Source organism: Calidris pugnax, unplaced genomic scaffold (assembly GCF_001431845.1).
Source record: "Calidris pugnax isolate Ruff unplaced genomic scaffold, ASM143184v1 scaffold9, whole genome shotgun sequence".
Taxonomy (NCBI): domain Eukaryota; kingdom Metazoa; phylum Chordata; class Aves; order Charadriiformes; family Scolopacidae; genus Calidris; species Calidris pugnax.
Genome location: NW_015090778.1, coordinates 1,897,728 through 1,909,996, shown reverse-complemented (window position 1 = coordinate 1,909,996; position 12,269 = coordinate 1,897,728). Strand labels below are relative to the sequence as shown.

The window sequence follows — 12,269 nt, the reverse complement described above, 5'->3', positions numbered from 1 at the left end:
CTCTGACCTGCATCTCCTGTTCTTGGACAGAAAGGGGACCTCATTGTAGAGAAAGGGGGTTGGGGTTTTAGAAAAGGAAAAAAAAAAAAAAAAAAAAAGCCAAATTCCTCAGTTCTGTGATTCAGGCTCACCGTTTGTGCTGATGCACACAGCTTTATCCCGCTGCAGGGAGTCGTAGCCGTTCTGCTGCTCCACGCACACGCCGAGGCTGTCCCTCCTGTCTGGCTGGCCCACTGTCTCAATCCTACCAAGCCAAAAGATAAGTCAAACTCTTAAGGCTTTAAATCAAAACATACAATGAAATCCAGGCGGTGCCACCCTGGCACACCAGACCCCTCTACTCCACCCCAGGGCTTCCAACAAATTCATCCAACCTCTTGGGGAGATCTCTGCTGAACGACCACGAGTCCGACCACGAGCTTTCCCAACAGCTCTGCTGACCAATGCCCTGTTGGTCTGTAAATCTGCTGCCTGCAAACTTTGCTATTTAATAGAATTCTCTGCTGCCACAGCTCAGAGTCCTGTGAAACGATTTCCAGTTGTCCGAAACAACCCACATGTGCACAGCTACAATCATCCATACCAGATTACTGGTCAACATCACATATTATGGCAACACGGCTGTAGTTTCAGCAACTATTTTAAAATTATTTATTTTAGAACCCCGCTATATTCTGCTGCAAAGGGCTGGGAGAAGAAGCGTGATGTGTTTTGGTGCATTGCTGGGTTTGAGGGAGTGGGGAGGGGGGTTTGTTTTGTTTGGGTTTTTAAACAAAATCAGCTTGGTGCAAATGGCTATTAAAAACAATGCCTACAAGGGCATTTACAAGTCTGGCTTCTGCTCAGCTGCCTTTAGGATTTTGGTCCTGGGAAAGAATCTCCAAAGAAAAAGCAAACAAGTTGTGCAAATGACCCGGGATGCAGTTCCCTTTGGGCCCCAGCAGCTGAGCGAGGCTGCAGTTCGTTACAGAGTCCTTTCTCTCATCCTGCCATCTCTCAAAGGCACTAAATCATACTTGAGAGAGAGCCCGAGTGTCTCAGGAAACTCAGATGGTCTTTTCTAGAAAGTAGAACAGCAGTTATTTTCATTACAGCTTGAGAGAAAGAGCACCATGGATATGTGGTTGTTGCCAAACAACAGAAAAAATTCAGCAGAAGCTTTTAAGAACTGGAGTTAAAGTGGGCAGTGGACTGGCACATAATGGGTTAACTCTTTCAAGACAAACAGGGAAGATAAAATTGGAACCATGTTTTACTTTTGCACTCCATTAGGTTTCTCAGTCCCCTGGGAATGTCACTAAGATAGCAAAAGCTTTGTACTATAAAGCAAAGCAAAAATAAATAATTAATATTTAAATATCTGAGGAGCTTTTCACTTGGAAGCGATCCACCATTTTTTCCCAAAACAACTTCAATGGAGACTTCAAGTTCATTTTGGTTCTCTACTTTAGATTTTAATCGCTGCCTGAGTTACTGGTGAAACTTCATAAGCAGCTATTTATCTGTAAAGTAGGGAGGTAAAGCCTTTGTGCTTCGGTAACATTAACTCACTCCGTCCCTAGTTCAGGGAGCCTTTCTGCAGTCTTGCATTGGAAATAAGTGTACGGTCACAAGAATGACTGAACATGCATAATTACAAACTCATTAAAAAGTAGGAATTCTACCACGTCAACCTGTATCCACACTCACTGGCTCGTTTATACAGCCCCCTTCTGCAGAGCCCTGCCACGGTTACCTGGACCAGGAGGAGTAGGAAGAAAAAAAAACATCAAGAGGAGTGATGGCAGACCCGGAGAGGCAGCCTTCCCACAGGACTCGGACCAGGATCAGCTGAATGTTTGAGGTCCAGCCCTTCCAGCAGCACCCACACTAACCTTCCTCACATCGTAATGAGGAAGAACAACCCCAGTGCCCAAGACAACAGCCAAGCTGTAGTTCTGCAGTGGTTTTCCTCCTCTCGACTGCATGGGCAAGGCCAGGATCTGCTATAGATCACCATTCCTTTCTCCTGGGATTTTTCTGATTTTTCAGCAATTAATAATGAGCCCAAGCAGAGCCCAGAGCATCACTGCACAGTCTCCTAAGCTTCACTTTACTAAGCTGATTTTTCCTATCATATTAACAAAATTATTCTCCAACCCCTATGATCCCTGGGACTTAAAATTTTTAAAAAAAACTCAGAATACATGGTCGGAAGACTGCTCAGTGGGACACTGAACCCCTTCTCACCACTTCCAATGCTGCAGAGCAAAACCTTGCCCCTGCCACAGCAGCACAGAGACACCGAACCAGTTCAACCACCACCAGTTTCCATTTGTCTCAGAGCACAGAGAAGTAGATCCATGGGTGATCACACGCGCTTCCTCTGTCTGAGCTGTCATTAGAGCTGTGGTGGGCTCCCCATGGAGTCAGCGTGAGCTTCACAGGGTGTCTGCTGGCTGATCCCACCCCACCAGCCTGGCCAGACTGACTGTGGCCGCCCACAGCAAGAGCTTTAGCGAGCGCCGCGGAGAAACCTTCCCTCTCCCAAGGGCGGCTCCTTAAAGGCTGCGAAGAAACAGGAGGAGCCCTGACTTAAAGCAGTGATGTTCTCCTACAACTTGTGCAAACGCCTCACCTCAGAGGGTAACTAAAGCAGTCTGTCTGTGAAAAGCAGACACAAAGCACTGTGTTCACCACAGCTTCACTTTCCACTGATTAGCTACTCCTGTGTCCCGAAAGCAAAAGAATACAAAGCTGCTCCACAAACATCTGTAACGTGAACCTTACTTATTTGTTGTGCTCTGCAAAGCCACTTATCCCCCTGTGAATATACTTTTGTTTCAACAGATGGAGAAAGCCAAGCGCCAAGTACTCCCTGCTCAGGAAAATCTCACACGCTTTCAAAACAAGAAGCAACTCTTGGACCTTGGAAGAGGAACACAATGATATTTGAAATTGTCTTCAATCTTAACATTTGTGTCATTATAGTTCTTGTGGACACGTGCTTGTTAGTGCTCTGCCATCCTGAAACAATCTCCTCTTGGAGTGGAATCTCCATTACCAAAATGTCAAGCAAAAGATTTTCATGTGTTACCAATAAAAAAAGATAAAAGGCGTTGGTCTGAAAGAAAACCAAGGGAAACCTCAAAGTTCTGCCTTTAATTTCACAGGCATTTCTGAGCCAAGAGATGTTAAATCTAGCAACAGATTTCAAATGAAAGCTTTGTATCTTTTTATCCCATCTCAGACAGGGCAACTGAATACATCCTCATACTACAACCGTCTGAAGTTAAGATAATTCCTTATCAGGAAGGGAGAAATGAGACACTGTGGAATGAGTTACAAAAATACCATGAACAAGCTCCTTAAATTGCCTTTGGGGGTTGCCTACTGTGTGGCAAGTAGTTTTATTTAACCAAGGAAAGATGGAATAAAGCTCCAGAGCCTCTGAGGTCTGTAATTACAACTGACATATCCACAAGGAAGCTCCTCATGCCCTGTTAAACAGCATCATCGCAGGGACAGGACTACAGGCAGCAAAGCTGCCAAGGCTTTTATCACATTCCGTGTCAAAGTGTCAAATGAAAAGCTTGAATTTCACAACATCCCTTCTCCACTCGAGAGTTTCTAATGCCAGTTTCAAGTAATAGTCTGCTCACCACTAATTATCTCAGCTGTTAAAGACATCAGTGCCAGACTGCCATCCTTACCTGTCCCAGCAGCACATGCGTTTTCACGTTCAAAGTAATCACAGCACGTGGATAGATTGGGAGGGAAAGCACCTCCTGACCCAAGGTTAAAAAGAATCAGTGGTGAGACTCCACTGGCTTCTGACCAGCCACTAACAGCTGCTACAAAACTCAGGGAAGTTCAGTTTTCCACAGATTTGCTCAGCACGGGCCATATTTTACCACCCCCAGGAGTTCGCCCTTGTCTCTGCTAGATAGGTGCAAGCCCTACAAAAACATCAGGTGTTTTCCTAAAGAGCCAGGAATTAGGAGTAAAGAGAAGGACGTTCAGACTCCACGCAGACACGCTACCTTGACTGGGGCTGAGCTGATGGAAAAAAAAAAAAATCAAACACACATCATGACTCAGGTTTATATAGAAATAAGGGACTAGAGAAGGAACTTTGGTTCAGAGGAGGGGACCAGAGAACAGAAAGTACTTGCCTGAATGTTAATGTTTGCCCACAGAAATAAGTAGGAGCTTTGGAGTAGAGCACACCACATGACTGAGAATCATTTCGAAGTGCTATGTTTCTTCGACTGCTCAAGCTGTAACCCTCCAAACCTGTCGTCCATTCTTCAAAGAAAAAAAAAAAAAAAAAAAAAAAAAAAAAAAAAAAAAAAAAAAAAAAAAAAAAAAAAAAAAAAAAAAAAAAAGCAAAAAAAAAAGCAGCATGAACCTCAACTAGACCAGTTACTGTCTGGGCAAAGTCAAGTCAGTCGCAATGTCCACTCACTTCACCTCACCTAAAGCTTAAGCTATGTTAAGAACCAGGGCTGGTTTTGTGACCTTCTGATGAAGGTTTCTTTTCAAATCATTTGCAATTACAAAAAATACTTCCGAGCTCACAAGGTCACCGGAATCTCACTCTGCTATGATCCCTGTGAAGTCATTTTGTAGGTAAAGCAAAACTGTCTTGACCCACTGCTCTTAAAAACTTGCAAGTGAAGAAAAAAATTTAGGTTTTTCTTACTCCAATATAAGAGCTTGTTATATGACTGCAGGTCATCAAACAATGCTTAGGTAGGGGTGAGGGACAAGGTGAAAAAACGCCTCATTTCTGGCTCATTGATATTTTCCAAGGCTAAGCAGTGAGAGACCTGCTGGAAAGGCTCGGTATCACTCACACTATGAAGCAAAGAATAAATTCTAGGATGAAAAGATACATTACACACACGTATCACAGCTAACCTCATCGTCATACAAAGCAGCTCCATAAGTCATTCAGCCATAGACCTTCAGGAGCTGCACTGAGGCCATGGGCTGAAGACAAAGAGCAAGGTGACAGTACCATGTGGAACCAGCGTGGTGCGGCCGCACTGAGGAACGCTCCACGGACTCCACTCCTGCCGTCCATCCCCTCGGGCACAGACTCTGAACTGGTAATCAACGTTGGGATCAATGTGCAGCACTATGAACTCTGTCTCCGAGCCCACATACACATCTTCAAAGTGACTGGCAGTACTCTTACGATACTGCAGTCTGTAATCTTGTGGTATGAAGTCATCATCCACCTAGAGAAACATTCATTGCGTTAATAAAGGACCCCCTCTTTTTTTTCCTTTCGCCTCCAAAGCGGCACAAGGTAGGGCAGTACTGGGGCTGCCATCAAAGGCAGTTCAGTCACAAGGTAAAGAGCAGAAAGCATGCCTTATATAGAAAACAATATCAATGTCTTAACCAACCAGTACAAAAAGTAGCATAAGAATGGTTTGATCACAGTTTAAAAGTGTCTATAGAAGAAATATTTAACAGAAGGCTTTTCAATTAGTGGAGTATAACGAGATCCTTCAGCCAAAAGCAGAAGACAAATTCGCAGAAGAAATTTTTAACAGCAAGGGAAACTCACTGTTACCCTTCATAAACTGCTCCAGAGAATGATTCCCAATTCTTTACCCTTCATAAACTGCTCCAGAGAATGATTCCCAATTCTTTGGTAGTCAAAAGAGATCTTCCCCCTCGCAAAAGCTCCACTATCCCTCAAGTGTGACCAAATTCAGGGAACTCCTCTGTATCACAGGAAATCAGACCCCAGGTGACAATCTCGCCCATGGTTTTATAACCTGAATCCACATCCTGTACAAGGGAAGGACGGCTGACCAACGGCTGGCTGCTGCTAGAACAACAAAAGTGTGTTTAATGCTGGGAAGGAGCCTAGAGCTGCCCAACAACTAAACCACATCAGAGCACAGCAGTGATTTACTCAAAAATAGGTTTTGTGTGTTGAAGAGAAAGGCTACTTTACTAGCCAATGCCAATATTCAAATATTTTCTCTTTCTATCCACTGCACCTCCCTAAGAACACAAACATGTTTCGGGGCAAAATCATAACAGAACAGGTTCAGCCTCAGCCTGGGTCTGCTAAAATGTCTTCAAAGGAAACAACAAACCCCAGCAGCAACCACAACATCACTAGATGAAGCCATTGCCGCAAAAATAACTTTTAAAGTTTTTAACTACACACTGGAGCGGACTATTCCTTTGAAGGCTGTAGAGAATCTGAAAGTGGCTTTTTCAATTTATTTTTTTTTTTTTTCCCAGGAAACTGAAGTCTGAATGATTTTCACCTAGGGTATTTTACCCACCTTACACCATCGGACTAAAATACCTCCAGGCTTCTCAACGAACTCCTCTAGCTGTACAGGTGGGCGAGACGCCACAGTTCCGTGTCTGAATATTTGATTTTTCAATATAGTAAGAAGGCAGTCATCCAACTGGGCAGACAAACAAGGCACATCAACCAAGGAGGGCACTTCTGGTAAGCTGAGAAAGAAAAGTTTGCTGTAATGAAAGGGGCCGGCTTCTACAAATTCATATTTTGTCCACACACTTGAATCTGTGCAGATTTGCAAAGAGAGAACAGCTGCAGAAATTGGCATGTGCATTTCAAACTTAAAAGACTCAGAAAACATTGTGTTTCAGCCCTAACCAGACTGTCTGTTTCTCAGTAAATACTCCGAAATACAGGCTGTTCCACAAGGAGTGGTTTCATCATTCACAAATAAACAGCCTATAATTGCACAGAACATATGGAGGTTGAAAACGACTCCATTCTGCGACTGCCAGCCCCAGTGAAAGTCTGTGAAACAAACAGGACACTAACAACTCAAACGAATCTTTTAAGGCAGTGGAGCAGAAGGCTTTTATTTCAAAGGAGAAAAGATCCTACAGAGAAGAGCACGTGCCGCTGCCTCAGATCCCCTCAGCGTGGCGGTGCCTTACCTATCGAGCTGAATGTGCAGAGCTTTTTTTGTAAAGCTGCACAGTTTCTCGTTCTGTTGTCCCACATCTCCATTGACTGCACTCTCCCCTGGAATCAAATGGTAAAAACATTCCTCATGAGAAAACGTCCAAGAAAGGCATTCTTTGCTTTAAAGAAGAACCAGTTCTGACACGAACAGCCAATTAAATATGAAGCATTCTCAGCACTTTTGCTAGACTCTTAGATATAAAATAAAATTATAGTTAACAATATAAAGCCTATCTAGCAACTTTTGAAGCTCTCAAAGCTTCCTGTAGACACACCTATAACAGATGTAATAATTTGCCTCAGGTCTCAGACAGTAGCAGAACTGGGGTCAGATGCCAGAAGTCAGGATCATTAATCCTTTCCTCCACCTGCTTTAAAGGAAGAAAAAAGCAAAGCACCTTCACTGAGCAGAAAATTAAAAAGCAGGAGCTTAAAAGCAAACAGTAATTTCAACCATTGTTCTGTTTGCTACAATCTACATGGTAACTATTGTCATAATGAAGGAAATAATCCATGCATTAAAGCGTGGAGATAAACAGAAATCTTTTCATAAGCTTTCCATATAAAGTAGCATCCCACACTTCAGCTTACAGAGACGTACGCTCCCTTCTCTTATCTGATGACTTGATGGTAATTTACAACATAAGCAAGCTCAGTCCTTTTCCAAACGGAGGATTACAAACGTTACAAATCTCTAAAGAAAAGCACACGTCATAATTGGCAGCAGGAGATTTAATAACCACGGAGGCTTAACTCCTCTCTGACTCAGAGGCAACGTCTGCTCATTTTAACGACATGACTTAGTGATGCTGGTACTGCTGCGGAGGGAGCGGTGACCCAGGGGACAGGATGCGCACAGCTAGTCAGGTTCTCAGGAGATCTGATAGAAACTCGTGCAAAACACAGGCAATCTTTGCCACCACCCTGTGATTCAGTAACTTGAGAGATAAAAATCAAACCAAGGCGACTACCAGCTCTCCCAGAGGTTGTGGTACTGGAAAAAAAAAAAAACAAACCACCCAACAAATTAATTCTTAAACATTGTCACTCCTCCTGTGAGCAGGAGGCATGGAGCTACCAAGCCAGCACGGTGTTTAGGCACCAAGCTCGCGTCGGAGTGGAAGCTGGTCCGTCTCCTGCCCGTGGGAGACTGCTCCATGCACTTTAGTTCACAAAAACTGAGATCATGTTGAAAGAAAGTTAAAGTTGAGACATGAGAACAATGCAAGGAAACTGCCAACATACTCATGGCTCAGACATGCTCCCAGTAGGTTCTCCAGTGTGGGGAAAAGAGTCAAGAGCGGCATTCCTTTCTGGCTAGGTATTTAGCATCAGTAGGGTGCAAACTGGCCCTTACAGTAATATTCCACATTTCTGTCTGCCTCATCCTCAGACTTTTTGGAGCCATTTTTCCCCATACAGTGGCCATTCCATCCACAGTGCACATAATCACACTTAATGGGAAAAATAATGTTTACTTCAGCTGCTATTCCATCAAGATGCAAATAACTTTCTTCAACCAACAGAGAGATTTTACTCTTATGGTACCCAAGATGTATTTTGTTTCCAAGTAGCCTGACATAATCCTCTTTCTAGTGTGGAAGGGTGCAGGACACCTCTGCAGTGAGACATTTCCAAAGTAGACACTTCCTGCCCTTATGAAGAGGCTACACTGACATACATACGTCCTAGGATTGGAGTCAAATGCTAACATATGGATTTGTAGGGGACAATACTGATCAGCTCTTCACCTACCCAACTTTAACCTTTTCTTAACATTTGGTTTGAGAGAAGTCCCAAACGAGCCAAATTCGCTGATCGTAACAGGTTCCTTCCAGTCTTCCAGAGAAGACACACCAGGAGGTAGAGCTAAGCCTTAGGATCAGGTCCTGCCTTACCGTCCCGGAGCAGATCATCAGCCGTACTGACTCCGTGCTCTATCAGCTTCTGGCATTCATCCAAGGGTTTGATGCTCTCTTGTTCTATGGCATCCACTTCCTGCAGCAGGGACATCAGCCGCTCATCCAACAGCTTCTTCAGGGTCCCTTTCAAATCATTAAAATGTTGCTCAAGCACATCTCTGGTCAACGTTGCGCTTTCTCTGATCTGAATTCAGGCAACAGGAAAGAAGGATTCAGGATAAAGGCAAAAGCCACGCACACCTTCTATTTTTCTGAACCACCTCATCTGCATCTGCTGGAGAAAAAGCTGCCTCTGAAGTCAACTTCAAAAAAAAAAAAAGGGATGGTTGGTGGGTAACAAACTAGTGGTGTTAGTGCATATACAGCAGGGAAGGAGGCAAAGAAACTAGCCTGGACAAGGGGAAGAGCCTGTTAACTAGGTAAATCAAGATAACCTCTGAGGCTGGAGCTAAATATCAACTGGGTTACATGTACTTCAATCACAGAATTTTTCTTGTCAGAAGAGTCCAAAGGCTGTGTGGGTCTTCTCCCCACTGCCCCTCAAAACTGCTGTAATCCTGTTCAAAAACAACTCTGCCATCACATAGGAGTAATTCTCACTGGAAACAAAAAGATATCAGACTTTTAGAAGATACTAGACTTCTAGAAGACTACTTAAAAGCACTTTTCCAGGCATATCACTTCACTGGGTTTTTAAAATCCTTGTAAAGCTGCTTTCTTTTAATTTTTATTTTTTTTTAAATAGCCACCTTTGGTTTGCCTGTGCTGCAGGGTTACAGGGCAGGGCGAACAGCAAGTCTGTTTTGACTCTGGAATAACTAGACCACAGAAGGTTCTACAAGTGCCTATTAAAATGTTTGCAAACTTGCTGAATCAGACTTTTCGGGAAGAAACCACATTTGAACATCCCTGAGCGAAAGATGCAAAAGTCAGAAGTAAACATCTCCCTATGGACGACTTTTCTAAGTCACACACACAAGGAAACGCTGCAACAGGCACCCAGCCTTACACGTAATTTCTAGACCTTTAGAAGTAGAGACAACCAACACAGGAAGTTCTCTGGTTAGGTAAAATAAATTTCCTCTTTAAGTAATATTCATGAACCTCTGCAGCTGCCACAGCTCAGTTTCCCTTCTCTTGTTATTTCAACGCTTAAGAAAAAAAAAAAGGAAGTATTTAGCTTTGTGAAGGGGTGGGGCGGAGGAAAACAGAACAGTCACTTCTCTAAGCCCACTACCTCCATTACACGCAGATACAAGTTCAATAAGCCAGCCTCAGAACTGCAGACAGAGGCTTCGCAGAAGAGGAAACCCAACTCCCTGAACACACAGAGCTGCGTGAAGCTTGTTGAAAATCGTGTCACATTGGTCCCAAAGAAAAGGATGCAACGCAAGTGATCTAAAGTGCTTTTCCTACCACATCGGCCCACCAGTCCCCAAATAATAAAGCTTCCGTGACCCGAGCCCCGGTCTAAGGCATCCAGCACTTCTGGACACAGGGAATCCTTGGATGTGCTGCGTGGCTGATTCTCTGCGGGCAAAATAGCGCGTGGTACCGAAGATGGAAAGAGAGACAACAGAAACAAGCACACAAGCAAAGAAATTCACCCAGACAGGAAAAGGAAAGAAAGGTAGGGCAGCGAAGCGCCCTCAGCCACTGCAGAAAGGCAAACCAGCTCCCTCTCTGTGCATTTTGAGGTTCCGGGCAACGTTCTGAGATGATGAGGTTTGGATTAAAGACGGTCACAAACAATTCATTTTCTTAAGTAGCTTGCGGTTTTGAAGATGACTAATTTGATGCCCAGCGATCGCCCCCTCAGCAGCAGGACACACCTGGCAGATGCATAGCAGGTTTCTGTGCTAATGGAATCTGCTCCAGAGACATGATCAGATCACTGAGGAAACATTTTCTGAGTTTGGGGTTTATTTTATTTTCCCCTTGCAGAGCCCAATCAAAGATAGTAAGGCATTGGCTCTAGTCTGCAAAAGCTAAAATGCTTAGAGGATGTCTCAGCAGAGAAGCCAGACCTTCGCTGGCTCTCCGCAATCTCCTTACCCACATTTGCATATGTTATCATGCATCTTCAGCACAGAGTGGGTGGGTTATTAGTCCCAATAAAAACTCTCCCCTGGCTTCAGTGCACAGCTGCAGAAAAACCAGCTAACCTGGAACGCTGGCAACACTTATACCTGACCCACAGAGTACGTGACCCACGGAGTTCGGTGCATGGGGACAGCAGGGTTCAGGACAGCAACCAAAGCAGAGAGCAACGTGCCTAGGCAGGAATCACTTAGATGCGAGGGCAAGGAGACGGGCACAACGCTTCCTATAAAATAAGACTTAGCATCTCAAGTACTTTAGAAAAAGTAGTTCCTTTAGACATAGAATCATGACAGAATCATAGAACACCAGGTTGGAATCAACCTCAAGGATCATCTGGTCCAAATTTTCTTGACAAAAGCACAGTTTGGATAAGATGGGCCAGCATCCTGTCCAGCCAAATCTTTATTCTTGCCCAGGAAACCTCCCCATCACCCCAGAACATACATGCTCAGGCCAGTAACAGACTTCAACTCGCACCTGTTCCTTCCATTCCAAAACCCTCCATCTCCAGCATCTACAGAGGCAACACACCGATTTCCTGAAGGTGCAGAGAGTTACCAGGGTCACCACCATCACCACCCGCCTCAGGTCTGGTGGGATTCCTTCTCCACCCTCCTTTTTTTCCTACACAGAATAGTTTGGGTTGGAAGGGACCTTTAAAGTCCATCTAGTCCAACCCCCCTGCAATGAGCAGGGACATCTTCAACTACATCAGGCTGCTCAGAGCCCCGTCCAACCCAATTGGGAAGGTTTCCAGGGACCGGGCATCTCCCACCTCCCTGGGCAACCTGGGCCGGGGTCTCACCACCCTCAGCGCAAAAAATGTGTTCCTTCCACCTGGTCTGAATCTTCCCTCTTGTAGGGTAAGGCCACTGCCCCTTGCCCTTACAGGTCCCACCCGATCGCTGCCGGGCTCAGCGCAGGGGGTGACACAGACGGACGCCGCTGCAGCCGCAGACCGAGCACCTCCGCTGCCCCGGGGAGGCTCGCCGACGGCCGCCTCCCGCACCCGGAGCCCCAGGCGTCCGCCTCCCGCCCGCTGCTCCCCCTCCGGGACTCCAGCGGAGCGCCCGGTCCGCTCCCCACCTGCTCCCGCGCCTGCTGCAGCCCCCGCAGCCGCGGCTCCAGCCCCCGCCGGTAGCTCCGCGCCGCCTCGATGCTCTCTTGAGCCTCCTGCAAGAGGAGCCGCGCCTCGGCCTCGGCCTCCATGGGCAGCCGCGGCGGCGGGCGGGCCTCGCCCCCGGAAGGGCCGCGCGTCCGGGCTAGGCGCCCGGCGGGGCGGG

At 45.6% G+C, this 12,269-nt stretch overlaps 1 protein-coding gene across 1 annotated transcript in view; it reads right to left on the bottom strand.

The window, feature by feature from the left end:
* CRLF3 (cytokine receptor-like factor 3) overlaps positions 1–12,239 on the bottom strand; it is a 16,055-nt gene extending 3,816 nt beyond the window's left edge. The window contains exons 1-7 of the mRNA XM_014952203.1: positions 12,073–12,239; positions 8,860–9,067; positions 6,934–7,021; positions 6,297–6,474; positions 5,003–5,225; positions 4,155–4,287; positions 132–244 (exon numbers count right to left, since the gene is read on the bottom strand). Coding sequence (XP_014807689.1) covers positions 132–244; positions 4,155–4,287; positions 5,003–5,225; positions 6,297–6,474; positions 6,934–7,021; positions 8,860–9,067; positions 12,073–12,195 — 1,066 coding nt within the window. The 5' untranslated portion in view covers positions 12,196–12,239. The remainder of the gene's footprint in view (positions 1–131; positions 245–4,154; positions 4,288–5,002; positions 5,226–6,296; positions 6,475–6,933; positions 7,022–8,859; positions 9,068–12,072) is intronic.
* Positions 12,240–12,269: the final 30 nt, after the last annotated feature.